Raw genomic sequence first — 27,421 nt, 5'->3', positions numbered from 1 at the left:
AAAATGCAGTCACGTTCTTTTAAACGCTATTGTTATTGTTATTCATTTGCTATTAGTTTTGGTGAGGAACCAAAAAAATAAAACCCGCTGCTGAAGTTGAGAACCCAAATTCAAATATAAACATCCAGGACTCCTGCAGCTAAGATTATTTTTTCTGAATGGAAAAAGGAAGTTCTACAATCACATTTCACCACAGCTGACTCTTAATAATAAATACAAATGACGTGGAGTTCCGTCTTTCCAGGAAAGAAATACAATTATTTTTTTCTATTACGGAGTGTCTATACAATGGGAGAGGGAAAAAAAAAAAAAAAAAGAGCCGAGAGAGCTTTATTTGCATTTTTTAAATTGTTAGAAAGTAACGGGCCCCTTGTTCATTGAGATCTTGCAACTGTTCCACGATTTTCGTACTCTAATGGGGGATAATAGTTTCATTATGGGCCTTTGTAATTTTGAATGTGGGAGAGAGCGGTGTTAAAATAGGAACTCCGTAAGATTTCGGATTAAACTGTTGAGAAGACATGAAAAGAAAAAGAAATAAGGAGAGCGAGAGAGAGAGGGAGAGAGACAGCCCACATTGGGATGTAAAACTAATTAGAACCACACTTTCGCATGCACAATATTTACACGCGATTTTAATAGTTACTCACTCGTCCCTACCATTTGCTGAGGTCTATTTTCAATACAAGATATTTCGAGTAAATTGAGCCTCTCACGGAGATTTTTTGTGCCCCCTGCATCTTAGTGACCGCGCTCCTTCGCCAGCCACGGGGATAAACAGCGTGAATGTCCGCCAGGGAGAAACCAGGGAGTCGCAGGCATGTTTGCCAAGAGCTCAGCCACTACTTTAATTCCTAACACTGGACTTGGATCTGGCCGCCTCTTACTTTCCCCCGCACACCCTCCCCTCCTTCTGCGGAGGATTGTAACCCTCCGCTCGGCTTCCGATGCCGCTAGCGTGTGTCCTGCAGTCACAGGAGGTGCCAGCAAATAAATAACTATATTTGCACATAAATTTGGTTTACCAGAATGCGGGACGGCCGACTGCGAACGCCCCTTTGATAGCCGCCTGGAGAAGCAGGGTGCCTTTCGGCAGAGGGGAGACGGGGCATTTTCTCCCCTTTCCCCCCGCTGCTTCCCTGCATAGTTGAAGAATTAATTGTGGTGATAAATACCGCCGCCCAGCTCTGCCCGCACTCCTTCCCTCCCGGCCAGGACGGCGGCTCCCCTCCGGCCGCCGCCGCACCGCCGCCCAGCCCCGGCTCCTCTCTCCGGCCTGGTGAGGGGTCCCGGTCCAAGGGCAGGGGCAGAGGGGAGGACGAGGAGGGTGTTTCGGTCACTGCTGCGCCATGCCCGGCGGGGTAGGGTGGTGAAGTGCAGTTTGGTGCGGGCCGGGCTAAATACCGAACCAGCGCCTGCCCCTGTCCTTCTCCGGTCGGGCGGGGAGGGCCGGCTCTGCGCCGGGGTTTCGGAAAGGGGATACGTTGAATTTGACTTTCCGCTGCCAGCTCTGAGCCGAACGGAACGGTATTATTTACAGTGGGTTCCCAAACTAAACACAATAGTATAATTTAACCTTTCCAAGCACTCGTAAATTTTTACTGCTGTGAAACACAGCGATGCAAATGAGCGCGCTCATAGTTACTGACTTAATAACAACCCCGTGGCTCCCGAAACAATAACTCCTTATGAAATATAATAAATGTATATTTAAATACAGTATACCGCAACTACTATTTTGCTCTTTTTATTGCTTCAGTTATTGTATCATTTTATGTGAAGGTCTCCGATCACAAGGGTGGCGGGATTTTTTTTCTCGGAGAACACGACCCACTGATGGGATGATTAATTTTGATATAAAATAGTCCGCTCAAACGAAAAAAAAAAAAAAAAAAGGAAAAAAGAGAGAGAGAGAAAGAGAGAGGGGGAAGAGAGGAAGAGAGAAAGAAGAGAGGAGGGCTGTAATACGGAATCTGATCTTTTAATCTCAGTTGGCCGCAATTAAAACAAACCCCGCCGTATAACTCAAATATCCCTTTGCATAAAAACATATGGCCTCGCTATAAAAATTATGGCTGGAAAACACTGACCCATTAATAGCCCGCGGACTGATTTATACTTTATTGTTCTGCTCCCCCGCCACGTGACAGGCGCAGCCAATGGGCGCCTGCGCTGCCCTCAACTTATTACTGACTCTACTTCTCCGCCAGCACCAAGTTGTTACGTGAAACCCGCAGCCCCGAACCGCGGCGGGTCCGCCGCCGCCCGCCCGCCCGCCCGCCATGTCGGCTCCCGGGACCCTCAGCAATTACTACGTGGACTCCTTCCTGGTGCCGGAGGGGGACGAGCTGGCGGCGCCCCGCTACGCCCCCGCCCCGCTGGGGCCGCCGCCGCGGCCGGCGGCGCTGGCCGAGCACCCCGAGCTGGCCCCCTGCAGCTTCCAGCCCAAGGCGCCCGTCTTCGGCCCCCCCTGGAGCCCCGCGCACCCCGCCGGCGCCAGCGGCGTCCCCGCCGTCTACCACCCCTACGCGCACCACCAGGCGCCCGTGGCACCGCCCGACGGCAGGTACATGCGTTCGTGGCTTGAGCCTGTGCCGGGCTCCTTGTCTTTCCCCGGGTTACCTACCAGCAGGCATTACGGCATTAAACCTGAACCGCTGGCGGCCAGGAGGGCTGACTGTACCACGTTTGACACTCACACTTTGTCTCTCTCTGATTATGCTTGTGGTTCTCCTCCAGTTGATAGGGATAAGCAAAGCCACGAAGGCGCATTCTCTGAAAGCAATGGAGAAAGTGAGGCAAACGGAGAGAAACCGCAGATCGATCCAAGTAAGTGGGACGGCAAGGGTAATGGACTTCAGGGCTCTGCGCCTGCCGCGGGGAGGTGTCGAGGCGCTGGGGCTAATTACGCGGCCGAGCGCCGGCCGCTCCCGCCGCCGCTGCGCCAGCCCGCCGGGGTCTGCCATCTGCAGAAGCCAGCGCTGCGTTTTCCAGGCTCGAACGGGATCTAGGACGGCTCTGGTTTTCAGGGTGAAAGGAAAACAAAAAACCCACCCTCCAACTGCAACTTAAACAAACATTAAAGGAAAAAAAAAAAAAGCAAACAAAAAACCCCTCAAAACAAAAAAGGCAAACAAAAAAAAAAAAAAAAAGGAGAGAGAGAGAGAGAGAAATGCAATAGCCGCCTATCCCCGCTCCTGCCACCCCAGCAAACTCAGCAGGACGTGCTCACATCCTCCTGCCTCGCAGCGCTCTCAGGCGTGGGCAGACGCCTGGGAGAAGGGTGCCTAGAAAGCACTGGATGTGAATCTGATCTTTTTTGAGACGGCTCTCAAGCCAGGGCGGCTATTGCTGGGCTGAGAACAGAAACCTCGCCGTTTACTTGGTTCATCCCCTCCCCCTTTCGTCTCCTCCGTGGAAAACCCCGGGCTGGATGCTCCCAGAACTACGAGACTGGTGGCAGAGCGCCTCGGGATTACTATCGCGATTAACGCCTTGCGAATAAGGGTCCTAAGAAGGCGAGGGTTTAATTATGCCAGCTGTAGATTAACTCGCCAGCTCCCTGGGTCTTGCCAGGGATGACACAGGAGAAGGTAGAGATTAAAACGACAAGCAATTTCGATGACATGTTGTTCTGGCTGGTCATTCCCCTGGCTGGCAGTTTGAGGTACGGGGAGGCCAGGAAGGAGAGAGGGAGTTAGAGAGAGAGGAGGAGAAAGTATTCTAAAATTGTATTCTCCAAACAATAAAAAAGGCGAGGGGAGGCGGGAGCAACGGGGCTTTGCCGCGTGTGGTTGCGTGTGACCTCCCCATGTGTCTGTATTTTGGAATCCATTGTGCCTCACGAGCCTCTGTGCCTGGGGGAATGAGAGCCACGTCCTAAACACGAATACCGGGACACCTGATGGGCTGTTTCTGCGTGGATTTCCCTCCCAGCCCCCTCCCTCCACCTCCCACCCTCCCCCTCAGCCTGAACTTCTGTTGTTTTCATTGTAGATAATCCAGCTGCAAACTGGCTCCACGCAAGATCCACCAGGAAAAAGCGATGCCCTTACACCAAGCATCAGACACTGGAACTGGAGAAGGAGTTTCTGTTCAATATGTATCTCACTAGGGACCGTAGATACGAGGTGGCCAGACTCCTCAATTTAACAGAGAGACAAGTGAAAATCTGGTTTCAGAACAGGAGAATGAAAATGAAGAAAATCAACAAAGATCGAGCGAAGGACGAATGATGGCGACACGTGGGTTAAAATGAAAATTGCGTAATGTAAAAGAAAAAAAAAAAAAAGAAAAAAGTTAAAACAAACAAAAAATCATCCCCTCGAGCCCTGCCATGCAATGCGTCTGGGTCCAGGCCTCATTTTTCCCTTGGCAAATTCTGATTATGATTGTACAATGATAGTCACAGAGGCCAGATTGCCAGGAGAGGTACAGTAAGACTTTTAATTTTCTAATAGGAAAGAAAAAGGGGGCATTAGCACGAAAGGCTGTTTAACTGGCTTGTATAAATCTACCTGTTTCTTCACTTATGGAAAGAAAAAAAAATGAAAAAAACTACCTTTTCATAATGCACAAGTATTTACGGACTGTATAGTTTAGTCTACGTAGTTAATTTTATTCGCTCTTTGCGTGGCAGAGAGATCTCTGCTCTAATACTTGAACACTGTGTTTTATTGTGGTAATTATGTTTGTGACTCAATTTATGTGCTTGGGTGCTGTACCGGATGTAATGGTGTAAGCTAGGATTCAATTTGAACTCAGGTTGTTTATTATAAAAATTGCATAGAGTATAGCTCTGTAGTGTATTAAGTCTTTTCTGTATAATTAGACAGTTAACCTTTGATTGTAAAATATATATATTATATATATCCCAATGCAAAATAATAAAAAAAAATGGTAGAAAAAACGTTCGTTCGGGATGTCTGGGAATTACGGTTCTCAAAATATGAAGCAAGTCATTTTAGTATGCACAGTTGATATATATATAGTACTGTCTTCGTCGGTTGTATATATAATCTATATATTAAAAAAAGTAAATAAACAGACTAGCTTAAATATTGTTTTTGCACCAGTGAGCAGTTAGCAGATTTCGGAGCTATACGTATATGTGAAAAGGGTAACTACCTATGGTTTATGTTTGAATTTTAATCGAATGATTTGATGGTTATTGTAATGAAGGTTAATTTTATTGATAATAAATTATACGTTATAAAAACCTACATTTGGTTATTGTAAATTTGTATCGATTAAAAAAACAAAAAATCTGGGAAGTTATGTTAATGCAGAACGTACGCTGTCTATTTTGAAACAGTTACCTCATGGCCTACTGACCAAATCGTTGTGTTAAAATGATATTTAACTTTTTGCCAAATAAAATATCTTGATTCTTTTATATTTTGTGATGTTCTAACATTATTGAGGAGAGGTTCTTCCATGGCACACCAAATCTCGCCAGCAGATGTAGCAGGGTTAGGGCAGCTGCAGAGGTGAAGCGAGGAGTGGTATTATTTTCGAGCCAAGGCAAACTCACGGTTTTGTAGACGCAGCCCCCAGGTGATGGAAATTTGGTCTTAATTTTGTCCTGAATGGACGGATTCAGGTCCTAAATGCCATAGCTTCTCTGAGGGTAGAGATTTCTTCCCCCTTTCTGGGTATGATTTGGTAAGCTGGTGCTCTTGGATGGCAGCGGGGCGCGGTGCCGAGCTCACGCCGTTTTAATAAAACCCGCCGGCGGGGCGAGGGGAACTAGGACCAAACCAAAATGTCCGACGTTCTTTAGTGCGGACAATAATGTAAATCAGCTCAGACAGCGACATTTAAAATGAAATTGTTAATTTGCCTCCACCAGAAAATGTTCAGCACTAAGTGTGCTTCCACCACCTATATGAGAAGGCTCGCCTTACCAGGGCGTTCATTTCAAGTTCCCTCTTAGAGATAATTGCCCATGCAAATATGTTATTTCAAACGTCATCCACTTTTTTCCTTCCCTTACCTTCAGTTTTATTTTTTTTTTCCTTTTAAATGTCCCGTGGCAAATAAATACAACCCGCCGCGTTTTACTACCGTCTCAGATTATATATGTATTTATAGATAGATATAGAAACAGATAAAATTTTACTGACAATTATGGTCGAATTTATGGTGTCAATTTTAGTCTCTGATTTAGCCGAAGGAAAGCGGTGGGCTGGCAACAGTCTGCAGCAGACAATACGAAATTTTATTCATTTTTGAAAAGAGAAGGATGGATTATTTGGAACGGAAGATTTTCATACATCCCCTCCTCATTGCATCTACCCCTCCCCCGCCGCCCCAAGCCAAACCAACCTCAGCAACAAAAGAAAATAGCAAAGTCTATGAGCTGGCTGAAATTTACCCTTGTTTTGGGCGGACATCTTACTGCTCACAGTGGATGTCCTCCATAACATGAATCGCAGCACAGCTCTGCATCACACCGACCCGTGTTTGCAAATATGGCGAATAACAATAAAGTCCTTCTTGTTTTATGAAGGTACCTTTACACACACATACATATATGTACGTATGTATGTATGTATTTGTATATGTATTGAAAGCAAAATAGGACGGAACATGCTTATGGTCTTGGCAGAAGTTGTTGTTAGGAAAAATCAGAGCCATACTACAGTGCAATAAAAGAAAATGACTGCTGTAACCGTTTATGGGGTGTAAAACGCTGCAGGGCTGAAGACAAAACTTAGGGAGCCGGCAAGAAGTTTACAGATGTGCAGAACTGCGGGAGGAAAAAAAAAAATCTTTCTACTTCAGCTTAAAAAAAAAAAGGAAATAAATCCGAGGTAAGATTTGATGAGTTCTAATTAGCAAAAGGGAGCTCGTTCTGGCGTGCACACACACAAAAAAGCCCCTAATTGATCCCCGAGCCAGTATTTGGGGATACTGGGACGCCCTCTGTTGTTGCAGACAGAGGCAACTTCAAAGAATCAGCATTAAGAGTGTGTAATAAATGACGGGTCTGCAAACTGTCTGGAATTCGGCTCTTAATGAGTTTACAACTGTCCAGCCACAATTAAGATTTTCTACAAAAGCCTTTTCATTTGTTTTGTCTGGCTGTTTTAGATAAAGCGGGAGAGCGGAAATAACAACCTTTTATTGGCCTTCCCGTGCTTAAATCCAGGCTGGGAGGTGGACATTTATCTTGCCGTGGGCTGGCGGGTCGGGAGAGGCGCGGGCTCCGGCGGGCCGGGCCGGGCGGCGGCGGCGCGGCAGTGGCGGCCGAGAGGCGGCAGGTGGCGCTGTGAGCCCGCGAAACAGCGCCCGGCCGCCCTCCGCCATCAAGCGCTCGGCCGCCTCCCCGACAGCTCCTAAAATGTCGACTTTATGGGAGCATAACTGCGCTTGGAAGCGCTGCGTTGGTTTTAACGAAGGCCGAGAGGTTTGAGGGGGCATTTCCCCCCCTTATCCCCGAGTTTTTCCCCACTTTATCCCGCCGACCGAGCGCCGTCAGGGTGGCGTTTGCCGTCTGGCCACGCTCAGTGCACTCGTGGTGAAAGTAAAGCTTGATATGCACCAAGGACACACTGTGCATTTTTTACTCTCGAAATACGGAGACATTTCCTATTATGCCATAGAGACGGATGGAGCCCTGGCACCGAACTGCCAGTTCCTATTTTTCTCCTTTGCCCCAAACCTTTGCCCTTCTCTGCTTAAGCTGTGAGCCCGCAAACAGGGTATCCTGATTCCCCGAAGGGCTGGTGTGAAATGAAATATTGAGAGAAAGGGTAAATTGAAGGGTTCGGGAAGGATGTAAGAGGGTCTCCCCGGCTCAGCCTGGGAGGAGAGCGCCCGAAGAGCTTCACTCTTGGAGCTCTAGGGCCAAACCTATGGATTTTTCAATGCCCTTGTCCGCTCCGCGTGGCTGAGACAGCCGTGCGGGGAACCGGCAGTGCTGCAAAAATCTTATTTGAAAATTATTTACCGGCGGGTGAATTTCTTCAACAGCTGTCTTTGATACAAATAAAAAGCCCTGCTTGTGTCCGAAGCAATTTCAGCTCTGTGGGACCCGTTGTGATTATATTACACAGATGTGAGAAGGCTGATGCTCTGCAAACTTGACGTGTCTCTCAAAGTCATTCCTAACTTGTTCTCGCCGTCTATTTTGTTTCCTCGAATCGGTTTCCTATTTTTTATTTTTTATTTTTTTTCCCTTTATTTTTATTTTTTTTTTCCGCTTTGCTTTTGTTGGCTCCCGCGTCTCGAGAATGAAGCTTAGTGTGGAGTTGTGGAATATTTTCAGATGGCAATTGCCAAAAGAGACTGGGGAAAAAAAAAGTAATTGGAAGGAAAATAAATGCAGGAGGAAAGGAAGCATAAAATATGGGCTGAAGTATAAACGTTGTATTTTGTAACTTTAAGCCAGACAACTAAACAAATCGCTGCATAGTACTCTGTAACAGAACTACTTTCTCTGCATCTTACTTCCATTTCCTTAAATCAAAGCCATTCTCTTAATATCGAAATTCAGCACTGAGAATGCACTGAGCTAGTTTTTTTCCGGCACTGATTCAAAGATTTAATTCTTTCTAGGGATGAAGTCTAACAGCCACTCCCTGCTTTCTAACAAGAGCCTTCCTATCAAATGTTTGTCTACAATGGCATTGCTAAACTTATTATGATTAATTATTTTTTTCCTTGGGCAGTAAAATTATACTGAAATTAAAAAGTGTTTATGCATCGTCATACTAAGTAATAACTTGGCACAGCATGTTCCATTATAATCGTGGATAAATTATGGCGAGAACAGATTCCAAACCAACAAAATCTTCTCTACTGTGAACCACATCAAGATACTGCTTAGTACACAAGCCATAATCATGTAGTGCTCCCAGGTCGCTTATAACTTACGAGCACCGTTTTATCACTTCATTTTACTTCCCGGAAAAGCTCAGTGCCAAAGAAGGGTAGTCTAGAGCTTATAAAGAAAAAAAAATGCAACTATTCCGTCCTAGAGGATTATTTGTAAAGCGTGTGAGAATATTGGCATGACCAAAAACTTGAAATCTACGCCTGTTCACTCTTTCCCGATTAGAAAAAAAAAAAAAAAAGTTCAAATGAAAAGCGCGTTTACAGGCGCCGGGATTTAGTTTGATCCTGTAAGCGACAAAACGAGAGATTTCAGAGGGTATTTTAGATGCAGCATTATGCCTAACTCGCAGAGAATGGGGGAGTCAACAAGGTGGCGGGGACCCATGTCTAGGGGTCCTTCAGTTTTTATTCAGTGAAGGCTTTTTGATAAATCTAAAGGGTTGGCAGGGAAAAATAAGCTAAAAGCAAAATACATTTTAAAAAACCGTGGCGGCGATAAACACACGTAAGCAAAGAAAAACACATAAAAGTGTGAATTGTAGATAATCAGAGAGCTCGGAATACAACCATCCAGACAATCTATTCGGTCCTACGCTATCCATATTTAAGTCTAGACATTGGTTATATTTGCTGTTTCTTTTTTCTTGCATCTTGGTATGTTGTCACCAGAGGAACAATTTATTGGTCTAATGCCATCTACTTCAGCCTCTTTGATCTTTTAGGTCGTCGTCTTGTTTGCATCGCATTCGTTTAAGTTCTTGGGCCTCTATTCCCTTCCAGCAGCCTCTTCTGCCGGCATGTTCGCCGTGATTGCGACTGCAGGGATATTGTCTAATATTGGTGAATTGGAAGAAATAACCGAGGGGCTCTTTCGGCGGCTTCTCCCTTGTGCCTGCGAATAATAACTGCGTTTTCACATACTTAACACTTGGCAAATATTTACATACATCCACCACATCTGCATGCTCTGAAGCACCAGTATCTCAGGGATCTTTCAAGAACTGACTTGCTTCTGTCAGTAACCTGTGTTCATGAGGCTGCAATAACCACGCATAAAGGGTGGCAAAGGGTGCGCGGGTGTGTACGCGGGTGCGTGTTGGAGGTGTGCAGGGGGGAGAGGGTGCTCCACGTTTACAAAACGTAAAGTTTAGGGTCCGTGCGAAATATTGCCAAGAACAATTTTAACTGGTGAGAAAGTCTTTGTACACGGGGCACCAAACTATAATTGAAAGGAGAATTTCCGGGGCAATTCCATTGTGCTTCTTCCAGTTTATGATGTGCAATACAGGCAGGCAGTAAAAGCTGTCTTTACCAGGACTCTCTGTCTGAGGGAAGGAAACTCATTTTACGATCCGTTTAAAGGAAGGGCACGGAGCAGCATCCTCAATGGAGAGCCATTCGCATTGTTGGGGATCCCAGTGTTTAGAAAAGCAGCAACTCTCCCCGTCATGCGAGCGTACCGCTGCCGCCTCACGCTCTGGACTGCAAGGTATGTAGGGCGGAAAGGTAACTCGGGCAGTAAAGAGGCGGCGGCGATTTGAAGCCATTTGCAGGCGATTTCTTCAACTCTGGAGTTTCGGTTTATTCTGATTTTTCTTCTTGAGACATTCAGAAAGTTGAGTCCTCAATTTTAATTTTTTTTTGGTCATTTTTTGTGGTGGGTGGTAGGGTTTTTTGTGTGTTCTGTTGTTGGGTGGGAGTTTTTTGTTTAGTTGGATGTCGTTGTTTGTTAGTGGGTTTGTTTTTTGAGGGTTTTTTGTTGGTTTTGGGAGGTTTTGTTCTTCTTTCCTTTCTCGGGGAGGGTGACTGATTTTTTTCACCCCCCTGGGGCTGACTTCTGGGAAGCTCCTTCATTTCCAAGGCTCGGCACCGGAGTGAGGGGGGGGTGCCCTCTAAAACGCTGCTGCAGGGTTATCGCCTGCTTCTTGCCATTGCGAGAGAACAGCGCAGGGGGCGGGGGGAGAGCGAGCCGCCTCCTTTAAACCTGACGCACATAAATAAATTGACAAATAAATATATATACACACATATATACATTTAAAGCTTTAAAATCTGATTTTTGCCAAGGCCCCCGCGGCCGGTCCATCAGCCACCAGGCGGGGTGCGGTGCCCCCAGGGGCAGGGCGGACGGGAGGGAGAGAGGGCGGCGGCTGGAGGGCGCTGCCGGGCGCGGCGGCGGCGGCGGCCCCGGCCCCAGCCCGTCCATGGCCGGGCACCGGCGGGCCCCGGCCGGCACCACCTGTGAGGCGGGCGGGGATTGGCGGGCGGCGTCACATGACCGGTCACGTGCTGCGGGCAGCTCAGTCCAAAAGAAAATGGGGTTTGGTGTAAATCTGGGGGTGTAATGTTATCATATATCACGCTACCTCGTAAAACCGACACTGAAGCCTGCCGGACAACAAATCACAGGTCAAAATTATGAGCTCTTCGTATTATGTGAATGCGCTTTTTAGCAAATATACGGCGGGGGCTTCTCTTTTCCAAAATGCGGAGCCTACTTCTTGCTCCTTTGCAAGCAACTCCCAGAGAAGCGGCTATGGACCAGGCGCGGGTGCCTTCGCCTCCTCCATGCCCGGCTTGTACAATGTGAACAGTACCATATATCAAAGCCCGTTCTCTTCCGGATACAGCCTGGGCTCTGATGCCTACAACCTGCATTGTTCCTCTTTTGATCAGAACATTCCCGTCCTCTGCAATGAGCTAACCAAACCCAGCTGTGAGAAAGCGGAGGAAAGCAACCTGCACAACCAGGCTGAGCCTAATTTCCGGATATACCCCTGGATGAGGTCTTCAGGTAGGGGCGAGCGGAGAGGGCTCGGAGCCGTGGCAGCCAGGCTAAGCGTGTCGCCAGGATTACTGTCAGCACAGCCTTTATGGTTTTAATTATAGCCGAGGCGCCATTGCGTAGAAAGCCCGTGGCATTGTATGTAAATGAGTATCATAAAACTTTTTATTGCCCAATTAATGGGTTCTAGCCTCGTAAATTTATTTAACTCCATTTGCTATGGAATTTTAGCATTGAGTTGATTTGCGCTGTTTGCTATGAAAACGCGGAGAGTTGGCTGCGGGCTCCCAGAGCCCCCACGGGTGAGCGTCTCCCCTGCCCTCTCGTCGAAGTTGGGAGAAAAAATCCCACTCGCTGGGTAAGGCGGAGGGGACAGAGGCGTTCAGGACCGAGGGACGGCATGTCGAGGACTTTGCCAGCCCGCGTTGCCGAGACGTGCCACCCTCGTCCCCCCTGCCCTTTCCACGGAGATAAGGATCTATAGAAATGTACTAAACAGGAAAACTGAGGGGGGAGGGGGGGGGGGGTCTGGGAGACGAGAGTGTGTGTGTGAGAAAAAGGAGAGCTCTCTTCTGGAGCTAAATGCTATGTATTGTTTACGATCCAGGCGGGATGGGTGGGGGGAGCCCACGACATTAAAATAAAATAAATACAGCCCAGCCTTCCAGCTTTTTATTTCCCCTTGCGAAATGTGAAAGTCTGGAAGGTTTTAGGGAAATACATCGCCTGGGGGAAAAGTTCCTCCTCCCAAAAGCAATTTCCTCCCCCACCTCCTCTCCTGAATGCTTTCTCTTCACTTTTTCTAGGTCTCGAGCAACTTAATTTTTGCCCTGCCTGAACAGGGCAGGTCGTGTGGCTGAAATGTCTTTGTTAGGGTAAAGTGGGGGGGCGCGTGGAAGTCGAAGAAGGGGATCGTTCACTCTGACTCGGCCACTTTTTTGTTTGTTTGTTTATTTATTTATTTATTTATTTAAACCATCAATAAGAAAAATAAAAAGAGAAAACTTTCCACTTCTCTTCTTGTCTAACTCCTGGCCGTGTGTGTGCCTGTTTTCAGGTCCAGATAGGAAGCGAGGGCGCCAGACCTACACCCGCTACCAGACTCTGGAGCTGGAGAAGGAATTCCACTTCAATCGTTATCTGACTCGGCGGCGAAGGATAGAGATCGCCCATGCCCTCTGCCTGACGGAGAGGCAGATCAAAATCTGGTTCCAAAACCGGAGGATGAAGTGGAAGAAGGAGCACAAGGAGGAGAGCTCCAGCACCCCGGCTCCCAATGAGCCCACGTCAGCAGCAGCGTCTGTCGAGAAAGTGGAAGAAGACGAAGAGGAGGAGGACTAAGGAGTCCCACCCGAGGAAGAGATCTCTTAGAATAGTGTATGCACATGACAGTTGGAAAAGCTCCCTTTAAAGGAGAAAGAAAGAAAGAAAGAAAAAAAAAGAGACTGTTTTTATTAAAAAAAAATCAGTTCCCTTTAATAGTCATCTTGAAAGCGAGCATTAGCAAACATGAAAACATTTCTTGGGTTGGCTTTCCAGCCTTCTCTCCACTCTCCCATACTCCCCAAACCTGCCCTATGCCGAACCTTTCGGTAATATCTCCTAAGAGCATCTTACCATTAGTTTGTTTTTTTTTTTTTTTCTTCATTAACCCAAACCTGGGTGGGCTTCTTCAGGGGACATTTCAGTGGGAGAACTGCTGCTTGCACAGATAGTAAACCGTGACCTTCCGAAGTAACTACCTGACTCCATAGTCCCAATCATGTGTAAGGGGAAAAGTGCATTAGGCTCACATTAAGAAAAACTACCTAATTTTGAATAAGTAGCTCTGCACTTCTCTTTTTGTTTTATTTTTTTTAAATTGTTGTTAGAAAAGTATCATAAGTAACAGCTACACTAACAAAAGGTTAAACAGCAACTAAGGGGGGAAAAATATTCCACAAACCACTACAATCTACAGCAATTATTTGTACTACCTATTTTCCAGACTACCTACCTATATATCTTGCTCTGCCTACCTATCTTCGAAAGTATACTGTATTTTAGTAGTCGAAAGGATGTTACAAGATTACTAATGTGAATCGCAAAATGCTTTTAGATATGTAAGTGTAGTCGTTCGAAAAGCACGCATCAATAGCTTTGGTATAGAATTTGGTACCGAAAAGTCTGAATATATTTAAATTTAAAATAATATATTTATTCCAAAGCAATTATAAATGAAAACCATATGCTGCAATATATCTTTGTTCTCGATTCTTTGCTATTCCGAGAGAGGAAGCAAACACACGCCAATATTGTACAAAGCGGTTTAATATCTCCCGTTGGCTTCTACCTTCAGCTGCTTCTGCTAAAGGCCGTTTTCTTATTCTATGTTGATCTTACTTAATATAGCGGAAAGTGTTCTTTGAAAAGTGAATTTAAATGATCATGTAACCACCTTTAAAAAAAAAAAAAAACAAAAAAACACAAACTGTTTGTCCTGATTATCTTAACGTGTTAATATGTAATACCATGAATTTTCCTACAATAGCAGATATTGTAATTTTTTGTCATTTATATTCGTCTTGAACCTCATTTGTAAGATCATGTCATAAATTGGGAAGTATGTAATTAATTTGGAAACTTCGTAGCATGATGTATTGTTAAGAACTCTGTATAAATTCGTCTTGAAGGTTTGGCTAAAGTTTATTCACAAATTGTATGTTACAATGTGTTTCGGTGTGTTCGTTGTGAACATTTGGATATGCCGTGTAAGTATTGGAAGTGGGAAAAAAAATGTCTGTGAACTCTCTTTGGAAGTGATACCGTGTTCAACTATCTCCCACGATAAATGTGTTTTATGTTACACAGAAAATAAATATGCTTGTTGACAAGGAATTGTGTTTCTTTATTAAGGAAACAGTTCGAGGGAAGCACCAAAAATAAGTTACAGACAAATAAATAAATTAGACCATTTAAACATTTTTGGGGGGTAATCTGAAAGGGAGAAAAAAAAACCAAAAACCAAACAACCAAAAAAACCACTACAAAACTCCAAGCTGATGAATTGATAGGAATCAGTCAATATCTCTATCTCGACTTCGTGATTTTTTTTTTTCCCTAGCGTTGTTGATTAATAAAGCGGAAAGCCTTTTTTATGGGAGAGCTTCCTTCCAGCGTGTTCCCGTGTCCTCTTGCAGTCATAACCCCAGTCCAGACGATCGGCGATCAAGTTGAAATCGCCTGCAGTGAAAGAATATTTTGTAAAGAACAGAAAGTGAAATGCGAAACTTCCAAGTGTAAATGATCTGATCGGGTACATGTGTGGTTTGCGTGTGCGGCTTTCGGGGGCCAGGGGGCATCACGGTGGCACGAAAATGGAGAAAAATTGCCCCGCGTTAGAAAACGTCTTATTTTTGCCAGGCACCACGTAATGCCAATGAGATCTAACAGTCCCCCTTTTTCTTTCTTTCTAATTAAAATAAAAAATAAAATTAAAAAAAAAAAATGAACTCGAAAAGTCCTTTTATTCGGCCGGATAAATACAGGTAAGACCTGGAGCATTATTTGAGCTGAAGTTCCCTTTTTTCTACTACACTCCGTTCCTGGTCAACGCACTAATTGTAATTTTAATAAAATTAGTACAAAGTCCAGGTCTTTTAAAAAACTCCAGGGCTGCCTCTGTGGTAAGATGGCGCCTCTCTAAGACCTGCCTCTTCTTAGTGATGAGGAAAAGGCCATAAATCCGTTGTTGTTTATGAAAATTTACAACTTTGCAATACAACTTTATGAGTTGTTCGGTTTTTCCATTGGTCGTTGTCGGTCATGTGGATGGTAACCGTGAACATGAACTTTTTTATAATTTCCCTTGCGAGAATAGAGCCGCATTCTTTTGCTGAGCTCTGTCCTGCTTCGGATCTCTCTGGCTTTCAATCCCCATTTCATTTGTTCTTTGTAAGGCAATAGTGAACAAAGTGTGCGGAGGTTCGGCATAAGCAGCCGCCTAGAACACAGATCCGGGATGGCAATTTCCAGTTCCCCCGCTGGAAGGTGTGGCATATTGGATTCAAAGCACTGGCGTGGCAGATTTTCAACTTGCAACCTGGCTAATTTCCTGCTTCTTCTGGCACCAAAAGGAGGGCGATTCGTCTCCTGTGCAGCCAAAGCGACAGCTGTCAAAGTCGCAGGGGCTCCTGTGAGCCAGAACCTAAAAGGTGAGAAATGTATATGACACTACTGTAAGCAGGGAAAAATGGTTTAATACGTTTAAATATTAGACATGTGCAATTAAACCAAATGGAAATGTTACCGGCCAAAAATAGCGATGGCTGCAGCTCAGTTGATTTTGACTTAACCAATGCATGCAAAAATATGCCTAAATAAAATGTTTATGTTCTGTGATTTAGCATGGAAGCGGTGGATTTTTTTTTTTTTTCCCCCGCGAAGTTGATTTCTTTTTGCATTAGCCAAGGGTATGTTGTGACGTTCAGGTTATTTTCTAATCATTCAGTTTTACAGTATAAGTGGAGGGGATTTTTTTTCCCAGCAAGAGGGGAAAAAAGTGATATCCCCAAACATTTTTTAATATTAATTCGCTGCATTAACTTAAATAGCTTAAAATTCATTTGCGGTTGACGAAATTTAAACGCAATTTATTTTTTACTATTTCATTTTAAAAAACCAACAAAAAAACCCCAACAACAAAAAAAACCCAACAACAAAACAACAGCACAATGTCTCCTAGCTTCTCTGCCGTGTCCGGGAGGAAGGTTATTTCTAGACGGGGGGAAACAGCTCGAATGTGTGTTAGATTTTCTTTATCAAATCAAGTGCTGCATGCATAAATCCTTTGCCCCGCCGTGGGTCCGTTGCCGGCGGTTCGCGGCGTGGGCGGCTTGCGCGCCTCGGCTGCGCGGAGCGGGCTTCGCGGCGGCTAAAACCCATTCCAGCGCCGGAGACGGAGCTTTCCCCCCCCCTTTCTCTCCTTGTTGTGACTGTTACGGTGCGGCGCTGGGGCGGGGGAGCGGCGGCCGGCGGGCCGGTGCCCCGCGGTGTGTGCCGGCGGGGGGCAGCGGGGACCCGCGGACGGCGCCCCCGGGACCCCCCGCCGCTGCCGCCTGGCTCCGATCCCGCCTCCTCACGGCGAAGGAGAGGCTCGGAAGGCTCTAAACGGCGGCCTCGGCTCTGCCAGTGCCGCCGGGCTGATAAAGCACTGCATTTGCATTGCATTGCGGTATCCGCCGGACTGGAGCTGCAGTGAGCGCCGGATTATTTATTGCGGGTCGCGGGTGCTCAGTGCTGCCACGGCGTGGCGGCACGGCGGAGGCGGGCGCGGAGTGGAGCGGCCCCCGCAGCCCCTGGAAGAGCAGCGCTGGCAGCCTGCGCTGCTCGGGGGAGCCCAAATAAAAGACCGAGAGGGAAAAAAAAACCCAAACAAACAACAAAACAACAAACCAATGCGGCCTATCTTTTTTCTGTGGGAATATGGGAGCTCGCCCACGGGCAAAATATTCCGGCAGGACCGGCTCTGCCCACTCCCCTTCCCCTCCGCTTCTACCTCGATGTGTGTCAACTGCAAGTTACCACGGTGGGAGTCGGCTGGGGAGGACCCGCCCGCGTCCCCCCGGCCAGGCTTCTGTACCCCGCCAGTCTAAACAACGGTCCGCCTTGCCCAAACTGTTTGGATTAGGAGCTATTAGTTAAAGGTTGGTTTTGATGACGCTGGCGAGCACGAGAATGATTTCAAAGTGGTTTTATATACGAGGAGAAGGAGGCTTTTAAGCTTAAGAGAGTAACTAATCCCGCACCTGTATCCGAAAGTGGCTGGGGTCGCGGACGCGTTTTCGGCGGGAGGAGGAAGACGAAATGTTCTGTGAAGGAGGTGCTGGGGGTGCGTGGAATTAGGAAAACAAATAAACGGGGTATGAAATACACAGGTATCGCGAAGTGTGACTGTTGCGGTGGCAAAATGCAGCGACTGGCTTTCTTTCTGCTTTCCAGAGTGGGGGCGGGAATGGTGAAGGAAAACTGCCGCGAAATGTGTCCAGGCCGGACATTTCCTCGGCAAACCTGGGGGTAGCAGATTATTGTGATTCGGGGTTTTCTGGGGTAGGGGGAGGAGCGGAAAGGACGCCTGAATGTGACTGAAGCAAAGATTGCGGTGCAGATTGTTTAGCTGTCACTGTAACTACTCGAACACAACTCAGTAAGGCAAACGTTCAGATTTCATTCCTTTTCGTATTATGGGATCGATGAAGAAATATTTTCGCTGCCTGCGGTCGGGCTTTCACAACTTGGTTTAGATGCAAACAGTAACTTGAAAAACGGGAAAGAAACAAAAAGAAATAGAGAGGGAAAAATCAGAGTGTAACCGATGCTATAAAATGCAAATATAACTAAGCCTGGAGCGATTTTTATTTTAATTTTTGTTTTGGTCTTCGTGTGATGGATTCAAACAAAAGATCCTCTGCCCACAACTTTTTAGAAGTAAGGCCGGTGGTGTTTGTTTGTCCCGAGTATTCATTTTTTCATGGTGCGTTTTCGTTCTGACCTAAATTGGCGAAAATATGCTCTTTTAAAAGCCTTTTCGCATTTAGCGTTCTGCGTATGACTGCTTGCTTGCTGGTGTTTCCTCATTTTAAAACTCCATCCTCACTGAGTAAAAAAAAAACCTTATTTTTTCCGGAGAAATCTGCTTTTCAGGAAATACGTGTTTCTGAACTGACCTCTCAAAGCATGCAGCTAGTGAGCTGTAATTCTACCAGGTGTGTTTGTGGATTAGCTGGGCTGAAGAGGCTAAGGAAGTTGAAAAAAAACCCGAAGGCAATCAACATCTGAATGTGAAAGTCCAGCTGAGACTGCAAACAATACAAACTATTGTGGAGAGATGTTTTAACTCACTACTGTTTTATAGGTATCGTAATCTGCCCCCGGAAATGAGACAAATAGGCTCCCAACAACAACAAAACTCTTCTTTGAAAGCTGCTTTAGGAAACGGTGCTCGTACGAATGTCACTTTATGTGACAGAGCGCGTTTAAAATTAGTCTATTCAATCTGTTGTAATGGGCGGATTATGAGTAAACACAGTTCGGAATTAACAGCCTCATGTTATCTGCAGGAACTGCAGGGTTATGGCTGAATTAAATGCGCATCAGCGAATTTCATCAGCACTGTTACTTTCCGAGCCCTGGGCCAAGAATTATATTTCCGCTATGGGGTAACTGCCATATTGAAAAATGGAGGTGGAAATGTTTGTTTCGTGTATTGTTCTTCCCCTCTTAAAGACACAAATCCAGGTTTAATCAAATTATTCGGAGCAACAACGAAACCGATTGGCTTCTGCTGACTCATTAGCGAGGTTGTATTAATTAGGAATAGTCCTACTGGCTCGTTTTTGAATTTGAGCGTTTGATTCCCTCGGCTCTACTCTGGCGGGAGGAGGGTAGACTTGGGGAGAAGAGACACATACAACTTCATCTGGGCTGCCGGGGGGCGTCGGGAGCCCATGCGGCTCTTCCTGAGGCCTCCTCGGGCACTTGGTGCAAATCAAAAATCCCACTCCCCAGAAGGCCACCGCCCCAACCTCTTAATTATGGGGATGTTCATTAATGTACGAGACCTCTTCCATGGCAGGACGCGTTAGCCTCTCTCACAAAAGCTGGGTTCGGCGCTGGGGCGGGCTCCCTGAGCTCCGAAGGGAAGCCTTAGTGGAGGGGCAATTTTCGACTGAGTGGATAAATAAATACGTTTTAGAACAGCTTAAAAATTCTTGGATGCTGCTGTGGCATCGCGACGGCAAAATGGAGAGAGGCTGACCCCCCACCCCCCCCCCCCCAAGCTGCCCGGCGCTCCTCTCCCCCCTTTCACGTGCTCCCTCCGCTCCAAAGTTTCCCTTCGCAGCATCCTCCACCGCCGTCTCCTTCTCTCCCTCCTCCTTCCCTCCGCCGGAGAGCCGGGGGCGGCTCGCCCACCCTCCCCACGGGGTTGCGCGACTCCCTTGCCGTGGGGCCTCCAACTTTTAAGGGCGCCCCCCACACACGCACCCCTCCAGCAGCCGGGGGGCGTCCCCGTTACCCGCTCCCGCACCGCCCGCGCTGCCGGGAATTATCGCTGTTACAGTTGTTATTATTATTGGGTTATTTTCCCGCGCGGGGGCGGTGCCGCGGCGGGGGCGCGGCCGGTCCCGCGGGTTGCGCGGCGCGGTGCGGGGGGCGCGGGGCGGCGCGGCGGGGCCGGGGCTGCCGGTAAGTTGGCGGCGCGGTGGCGGCGGCCCCGGGGGAGCGGGCGCCGCGCGCGCTCCCATTGGCCGCCCCGCCGTCAGCTGCTCCTATTTTCTGCTGTCGCTTTTGGCGCTCGGCCATCCAGAAACAAACCACTTCGATGACTCCTAATAGTTATCGCCAGATGTACTAATACACAACAAATCACGGTCCGGGAAAGGGGGAGAGCAAATGAGTTCCTATTTTGTGAATCCCACTTTCCCGGGGAGCCTGCCCGGGGGCCAGGACTCCTTCCTCGGGCAGATCCCCCTGTACCCGGCGGGCTATGATGCTCTCAGGCATTTTCCGGCTTCTTACGGGGCAAGCAGCCTGCAGGACAAGACTTACACCTCACCTTGTTTCTACCAACAGTCCAACACCGTCATTACTTGCAGTCGGGCTTCCTATGAGTACGGAGCCTCTTGTTTTTATTCGGACAAGGACATTAGTAGCGCCTCTCCTTCCGGCAGTGGCAAACAGAGGGGGCCTGGGGACTACCTGCACTTTTCTCCCGATCAACAGTACAAAACCAGCGGCGGCCAAGCCAAAATTATAAATGACGAAGGCACCGACCGGAAGTACACGAGCCCTGTTTACCCCTGGATGCAGCGGATGAACTCCTGCGCTGGTAAGGCATCTCGGTGCAGTCAAGGGCGGAGAGGGGAGGAAAAGGAAAAGTTTCTTTTTTTTTTTTTTTTTTTTCTTTTTTCTTTTTTTTCCTTTTTTTTTTGCTGTTAGATAAAGTTCAGATTGCTGGAGAAACACGGTTCCTGCAGGGCAATATGTAACATGAAACCTTCCCAGGTTTAGACCTGGCACGTTGGCACCCAGGGAATGGTGGCCAAGATCCCAGTATGTAGGTTTACTGGTGAAAGTTACAGGAGAATCCTTGGAAAGTAGTGGGGGGAAAAATAAATAAAAAGGAACAAAGCACTTTTATCACTCTCTTAGAGCCACCCCAAAGCCTCTGCTCTGCTTCTTCATTGTCAGAGAGCGATGCATGGAATATGCCCTCTGTACTGAGGATCCAAAGCATTTGTGGTACATTCCTCCTCGCCCCCCTCCCCCAGCTCATTAGCCCGTGAGTATTGGATATTGAGAGCACGTTTCTGGGGCCGTGGGCGCACTTCCATGGCATCGTGAATTTTTCAGACTTAGTAGCGAACTTCACATAATTGAACTATTCTGTACAGGAGTGATGCTGGGGGAATGGGGGGTGGGGGTGGAGTGGGAGGGTTGTATTGGGGTGACATTTATTTTTGATAATCCCAAATTTAAACGTTTGCTTCAAGTGTTTGCAAATGATTCGCCTTCTCTCCCATCCTCCCAAGTTTATAATTGCTGCAGAGTAGGTCTCACTCCTTCTTTTTGAAAAATTAAACTTTTAGCAAGACCATTCAAATGCTGCTTTGCATTCAAGCGCAATAAATTCCGGAGCAAATGGCAAAACGCTCTTATATGATCTTTAGCTGATGTCTATAATTATACTTAGAGACCTTCTGTAGTCTCAGCCATGGCAATGGCTGTGTGTTTGTGTCAACACAGCCACATGTGCGTGCACACACACACGCACAGACACATGCGTGAGGCTTCCCGGACAGCACACGTGTGCCTGTGCCTGTGTGTGCGCCCAGGCTCCCAGCAGCACAGAGCAGCCTCTGCTCAGCTCTGCTCGCACCGTGCTAACTCCTGCACCTTCCCTAGGTCCACCTTAATTTCTCTTTGTATCCCACTTACCCCGCCACCGTAAGCACACTGCACATCCGCATTTACAGCTCGTCAGGCAGGAGAAAAGGAAAAGAGAGAATTTAAAAAAAAAAAAAAAAAAAAAAAAAAAAAAAAAGCCTCCAGGAAACCAGAGCAACTTCCCCACTCCCCGCGATTGTGCCTGCAAAAGGAGGCAGAATATACTAATCGCTCTTTCTGGTCTGAAATCACTGGGCCCTGTCCAATGCAATCGTTTTGTCTTTACTTCTACAGGTACAGTATATGGAACACATGGGAGACGAGGGAGGCAAACTTACACCAGATACCAAACGCTAGAGTTAGAGAAGGAATTTCATTTTAACAGATACTTAACCCGAAGACGACGTATTGAGATTGCAAACGCTCTCTGCCTTACTGAACGCCAGATTAAAATATGGTTTCAAAACAGGCGGATGAAATGGAAAAAGGAAAACAAATTCATAAATTCCACACAGCCCAGCAGCGAAGAAACAGAGGAAAAGTCAGGGGAGTAGAACCACGTTTAATAAACGCTACCAGGCCTTTCCTTAGCGCTTACTACTACTACTACTACTATTATTATTATTATTATTTACCTTGTGTTCCTTCTGCTACTGAAATCCTATAGGTTTGTCACAGTCTATTAATCCCCAAAAGGCTTGGTTAAAAGATGTACATTCGCAATCATCTGTGACTTGCTCTAATATATGTGGAAGCCCCAGCTTTCGAGCTACAGGCATGTATGTATGTAACCACCTTCCCAAAGCATATATGGTGTTGGTTAAAGTATTAGAGAATTGGCCCAGAATTTTAAATATTTGAGATGAGCATCTGTGTGTGGGTGAGTGTCCCTGGTGTGCTTGTGTGAGAAAAGATAAGCAATTTTTTTTTAAATTAGAAGTGCTCATATTGTAGAAAGACAAGAAATTTTAGAAAATATTTGGTTGATGTTTTTGCTAGCTCCCGCTATGGCGGGCCATCTCGTTATGCTGTGTTTGGGAGTTTATGATCTGCAGGGGGGAAAAATAACTTTTAGTTGTGTTTAAGATATTTAAATAACAAAAGAAAGAAAAATTCTTTTTAAAAACGTTGTATAAATCGCTGTGTATAAACTTTCAGTTAAAGCGAAGATGAATTGCAGGGAGATTTTTTTTTTAAATGCCGCTAAACTGCTTAGTCTGCACTACTAGAATTAAAGTAAAAACTCGGCGTTAAACTTCAGGGGAAGCGAGGGAAGGGGTTTCGAAGCGGGCAATTTTCTGTGGTTCCCGTTGAGCTTACGCTAAGGTTTTGGTAAGCTCAGCTCTGCACTGAAGGGGCTTTGAATTATGGGCTACATTTCTTGGGGCTTCGTGAGCTTAGATCGATCTTTTTTCCTTTTAACTCTCTTTCTTTCCCTATTTCATTCTTCCTTCCTTCCTTCCTCTCTTTCTTTCTTTCTTATTTGAAGAAAAGGTCTTATTAACTCGGGGATTTTCTTTCCTGCTTCTGCGGTATCTTAATTCACATTCGCTTTACTTAGCACTGGAAAAAATAAATGGATACTTTGAAGAAAAATAGCTGGCATAAAATGCTTCCGCTTCCAGATTTGTATAAGTAAAATAAGAGCAGCAAAAATATTGATTAATATATATGTTATATCTCCCTATATTATATTGCGTGTGCATGAGTGTGCATGTGAAGCTGTGTACAAATGCACTTGTATACGCATCGAGGCTCTTTTGTTTGGAAGGCAGCACAATTTGGGCTACCACTCTAAATGTTTTAAAAGCCAAATCTGGAGAACGTAATGCAAAATGGCCACCGCCGCATTTAGAGGATTTTTTCCCTTCCGAGAGGCGATGAAATAGCGGCAGCCGTAAAGTCGCCTGGAATTTGACCCCCTAGTTGGGAAAACGCTGCACGATATTTATCTTTAATAGATATCTGCCATTTCACACCGGCAGGACCCGACTGCCTTTCGAAATCTCCGGCACGGGAATAAGTGTGGGGGAAATTACATATACATATATAATACGTAGAATGGACATAAGCCTTGCCAGCACCCGAGAACGGATCGTATAGGATTTGCGAACTGGTGTAAATAAGCCTGGCACGGAGGAGAAGGCAGGCACAAAGCGGAGCCCTCTCTGCACACCCCGCTCCCCGGCGGCCGGCTCGGACGAGCAATGCCCGTCGGCCCCGCAGCCTCGCGGCCGGTTCCCTGTGCCGGTGGCGGAGAGCCCCGCTCCGCTCCGCGCCGCTCCGCGCCGCCGTCGGGGGCCGTCACCCCGGGCCGACCCCGCGGAGCCGCCGCCATCCCCCGCGCCGCCAGCGGGTGGCGCTGGAGGCCGGCGGACGGGCGGGAGGCGGCGGCGGCGGCGCGCACGGGAGGCGCGCCCCGGGCCGCCCGCGCCCTCCCAGCTCCCCCACCAGTGCACGAGTTTACCTCTAGAGGTCATCAGGCAGGATTTACGACTGGACAACAAAAGCACGTGATGTGAAGCCGTACCCCATATTTGGGTGCCTACGTAGGAGGGAACCAAGTACATGTCCCAGTCATTTCCATAATTCATCATAAATTGTGCAAGGGTGCTATAGACGCACAAAACGACCAAGAGCCACAAATCAAGCACACATATCAAAAAACAAATGAGCTCTTATTTTGTAAACTCATTTTGCGGTCGCTATCCAAATGGCCCGGACTACCAGTTACATAATTATGGAGATCACAGCTCGGTGAGCGAGCAATACAGGGACTCCGCCAGCATGCACTCCGGCAGGTACGGATACGGCTACAATGGCATGGACCTCAGCGTCGGGCGCTCTGCTTCCACTCACTTTGGTGCCAATGAGAGACCCCGCAGTTACCCGGCCAACACCACCTCTGCCTCGACAGAGCCCAGGTACAACCAGCCCGCGACGTCTTCCCACTCGCCTCCCCCTGACCCTCTGCCCTGCACCGCCGTGGCCGGTTCGCCTGTCAGCGAGAGTCACCACGGGGTGAAAAACTCCCTCGCCAACTCCACCAGCACTTCGTCCAATTCCAGCAGCAACACGCACATCAGCAGAGACGGGGTTGGCACCTCGTCTGGGACTGAGGAAGACACTCCAGCAAGCAGCGAGCAGGCAAGTGCCCCGACTGACCAAAGCACAGCCCAGCCTTCACAGCCCCAGATCTACCCCTGGATGCGAAAACTGCACATAAGTCATGGTAAAGCAAATACCCTGTTCTTTCTTTATTTCTCTGGAGGAAAAGGAGGATTTAATGTAAACCGGGTGGCTGCGCCGAGCAAGGTCGGGGAAAGGGGGAGAGGAGGGCGTGAGAGCGGGCAGTCTCCGCGCACACCACAACTCTGCTCGCAGGGAAGCACGCTCCCTTCTCTGGGCGAGTCCCCCCCGAAAGGAAAAAAAAACACTCGGCCCCGAAAACACCGCCCGCCTGGCTCCCAGCGCCGGCGGGGGGAGTAGAAGGAGCCTTGCCGAAGGGAGATCGGGAGCAGAGCCTGCTCCCGGCTCTCCTCTAGATGGGGGATCTTCCAGTGGGAACGGCGCGGCTGACCCCATTTATTTTGCTTAGACGTATTAAAAAGAGAATAGGAAAGGGCGAGAAGGGCAGTTTTCACTGCTGGGAAGCCGTGGGGGAGGGGGGAGGGCGAGTCGCCCCAAACTCGGGGTAGAGGGCTTGAGGGGAGCGGGAGAGCGAAGCAACTTTCAGCCCCGGGTACCTGCCCTGCCCTCGCTGCTGGGAGAGCGGCCGGAGGCTCCCTGCCTCCCAGAGCCTTCCCCAGCTCTGCCGTGGGAAAGGGCTGCACGCCTCAGCCTCGTTCTCTCAGCTCTGAAAAACCAGCTATCAGCAGATACATCCTCCAAACCAGCTTATCTGAGGGAGGCATGGGGGAGAATTAACCTTATTTAAAAATAACATTAAAAAAAATAAACTGAAGAAATTTAAATTTAAAAAAAAATCGAATGGCAAATCCAAGCGAAAACTTACCGAGACTACCAAATCCCCCTCCCCCAAGCCTTTCCTAAGAGGGGCTGGAGGGGGAAACTTGTTGAGCGCTTATCCAAACCAGAAACAAAAACCAAGCAGGACTGAGAATAACGGTCCTGGTCGCTGGTAGCTGCAATGAGACACGAAGGCTCCGAGAGACTGCTGAGAATCTAAATCATGTACTTTTCTCTTCCAGACAACATAGGGGGACCAGAAGGGAAAAGGGCTCGGACTGCTTACACCCGCTATCAGACCTTGGAGCTCGAAAAGGAATTTCACTTCAATAGATACCTGACCCGCAGAAGAAGGATTGAAATAGCACATGCTCTTTGCCTCTCAGAGAGACAAATAAAGATCTGGTTCCAAAACAGGAGAATGAAATGGAAAAAGGATAATAAGCTGAAAAGTATGAGCATGGCAGCTGCAGGAGGGGCATTCCGTCCCTAAGCGTTTGATCAATTAAAAGTACTGAGCAGTATTAGCTGACCCTGCGTCGTCTCATGTCAGTACTAAGTTGACTTTCTAAAACTTCCTTGTGTTACTTCTGTGAAGAAACCCTGTTCTTGTCGCCCTTATTCATCTTTTAATCATGAGCCTGTTTATTACCATTCTCTCGCGTGTATAAGTAGATCTGCTTTTATCGTACATTTCTTTGTCTTGAATGGCTTTGTCTTGAAAAAAATAATAGATGTTTTAACTTATTTATATGAAGCGAGCTGTGTTACTTGAAGTAACTGTTAAAACAAAACAAAACTAAACAAAAAAGAACAAAAAGGGAAAAAAAAGAAGTTAAAAAAAAAAGGAGAGAGAGAAAGGAAACCCTCCCCCGGTTTAGTACAAATGTTATGTGTTGCACTCAACCTGCTTAACTGTGCATGTGTGGTCAAGTGTTAATGTCTGTATAGCTCCAAGCTGTTAAAAATATTTTTATTCAAACTACCTATATAATTCCTGTGTAATTAATGCTGTTGTAGAGGTGAAATGATGAAATCAACTGAACTTGTCCTACGTGTAGTGAATAGTGAATCTGTGACGAAAACTGTGATTCCAAGCAGTATGTCCTTGCTGTGCCTTTGTATATGACTCTTTGCACGAACTCTTAGAAGTGGCTCTTATTAAGCGCAGCTTCTGTGATGTATGTTTTTTGTGAACAAAGTTACAAATATAGTCAAAGTCTGGCTGTTTGAGCAAACTGTGATCAGCTTTTTTTTTTTATTATTATTATTTGTTTTTAAAAAAACCTGACTGGAAATCAACAAAAAAATAAACTTTCTATTGTAAAGCTTTTGTGATCTGATTTGTGCAAAGCAAGAAGTTGTGCTTCCTGATTTGCCTCTGAAAAGGAAAAAAAAAAAAATTAGCCCGTGCAGAGTTTGTTATAATATTTTACCTGGCTCCTACTGCACGTTGCATATGGTGATTGCTGCAATTGTCCGCTACCAGTATTTTTAATTGAAAGTTTGACCATAAGTTCTTCCTTACTTGTTTCTCGCTAGGTGGAAAGCTGCATCGCAGGACCACAATCAACACCCTTTGTGGCTGAATCAACTGCTAACTGTTTGCTGATGGTTACAATTAAAAAAAAAAAAAAAAAAAAGCGGGGGGAGGGGGGGAAACACCCAAAAAACCCCACAACCCAAACCCCAAACCATGTGCTTTGTTAAAATACACTGCGAACTCCAGGGTGTGTTTGCATCGCTCTAGAATTTCTCCTGTGGTTTCACTAAGTATATTTTAGGACAGCCATGTCCAAGCCCTCTGCGTCTATTAGTAACCCTCTCTAGCCACATTCCCACTCTTTAAAGATTTTTGGTTTTCTTCGCTACAATTAGTTTGCTATAAACGCAATGTTACTT

At 46.8% G+C, this 27,421-nt stretch overlaps 4 protein-coding genes across 5 annotated transcripts; all 4 read left to right on the top strand.

Annotated features, from left to right (window-relative positions):
* The first annotated feature begins 788 nt into the window (after positions 1 to 788).
* On the top strand, positions 789 to 5,324 carry HOXA9 (homeobox A9). 2 transcript variants are annotated; one of them, XM_088163435.1, is made up of 3 exons: positions 789 to 804; positions 2,281 to 2,829; positions 3,997 to 5,324. In XM_088163435.1, the coding sequence occupies exons 2-3, from the start codon at positions 2,283 to 2,285 to the stop codon at positions 4,233 to 4,235; spliced, it is 786 nt and encodes a 261-aa protein (XP_088019561.1). In that variant the 5' UTR covers positions 789 to 804; positions 2,281 to 2,282; the 3' UTR covers positions 4,236 to 5,324. The 2 variants fall into 2 exon arrangements, with proteins under 2 accessions (XP_088019561.1, XP_014749609.1); XM_014894123.2 differs by lacking the exon at positions 789 to 804 and having other exon boundaries at positions 2,283 to 2,829.
* Positions 5,325 to 11,136: 5,812 nt separating this feature from the next.
* On the top strand, positions 11,137 to 14,505 carry HOXA7 (homeobox A7). Its single transcript, XM_014894133.2, has 2 exons — positions 11,137 to 11,635; positions 12,684 to 14,505. Exons 1-2 carry the CDS (start codon positions 11,260 to 11,262, stop codon positions 12,965 to 12,967), a joined length of 660 nt encoding a protein of 219 aa, XP_014749619.1. The 5' UTR covers positions 11,137 to 11,259; the 3' UTR covers positions 12,968 to 14,505.
* Positions 14,506 to 19,921: 5,416 nt separating this feature from the next.
* HOXA6 (homeobox A6) lies at positions 19,922 to 23,148 on the top strand. Its single transcript, XM_014894195.2, has 2 exons — positions 19,922 to 20,492; positions 21,845 to 23,148. Exons 1-2 carry the CDS (start codon positions 20,057 to 20,059, stop codon positions 22,102 to 22,104), a joined length of 696 nt encoding a protein of 231 aa, XP_014749681.1. The 5' UTR covers positions 19,922 to 20,056; the 3' UTR covers positions 22,105 to 23,148.
* Positions 23,149 to 23,971: 823 nt separating this feature from the next.
* HOXA5 (homeobox A5) lies at positions 23,972 to 26,847 on the top strand. The gene is made up of 2 exons (XM_014894185.2): positions 23,972 to 24,782; positions 25,762 to 26,847. Exons 1-2 carry the CDS (start codon positions 24,221 to 24,223, stop codon positions 26,010 to 26,012), a joined length of 813 nt encoding a protein of 270 aa, XP_014749671.1. The 5' UTR covers positions 23,972 to 24,220; the 3' UTR covers positions 26,013 to 26,847.
* The last annotated feature ends 574 nt before the right edge of the window (positions 26,848 to 27,421 follow it).

This window comes from Sturnus vulgaris, chromosome 1 (assembly GCF_052056855.1).
Source record: "Sturnus vulgaris isolate bStuVul1 chromosome 1, bStuVul1.hap1, whole genome shotgun sequence".
Lineage (NCBI taxonomy): Eukaryota > Metazoa > Chordata > Aves > Passeriformes > Sturnidae > Sturnus > Sturnus vulgaris.
Note: the sequence above shows the minus strand (reverse complement) of the source record. Positions and strands in the feature narration are given on the sequence as shown.

Excerpts from the sequence above, each read along its gene's own strand:
- HOXA6 (XM_014894195.2), top strand. The coding sequence starts at position 20,057 with ATGAGTTCCTATTTTGTGAATCCCACTTTCCCGGGGAGCCTGCCCGGG. Across the intron at positions 20,493-21,844 it reads GCGGATGAACTCCTGCGCTG|GTACAGTATATGGAACACAT; the intron begins GTAAGGCATCTC and ends TTACTTCTACAG.
- HOXA5 (XM_014894185.2), top strand. The coding sequence starts at position 24,221 with ATGAGCTCTTATTTTGTAAACTCATTTTGCGGTCGCTATCCAAATGGC. Across the intron at positions 24,783-25,761 it reads AAAACTGCACATAAGTCATG|ACAACATAGGGGGACCAGAA; the intron begins GTAAAGCAAATA and ends TTTCTCTTCCAG.
- HOXA7 (XM_014894133.2), top strand. The coding sequence starts at position 11,260 with ATGAGCTCTTCGTATTATGTGAATGCGCTTTTTAGCAAATATACGGCG. Across the intron at positions 11,636-12,683 it reads CCCCTGGATGAGGTCTTCAG|GTCCAGATAGGAAGCGAGGG; the intron begins GTAGGGGCGAGC and ends GCCTGTTTTCAG.
- HOXA9 (XM_088163435.1), top strand. The coding sequence starts at position 2,283 with ATGTCGGCTCCCGGGACCCTCAGCAATTACTACGTGGACTCCTTCCTG. Across the intron at positions 2,830-3,996 it reads GAAACCGCAGATCGATCCAA|ATAATCCAGCTGCAAACTGG; the intron begins GTAAGTGGGACG and ends TTTTCATTGTAG.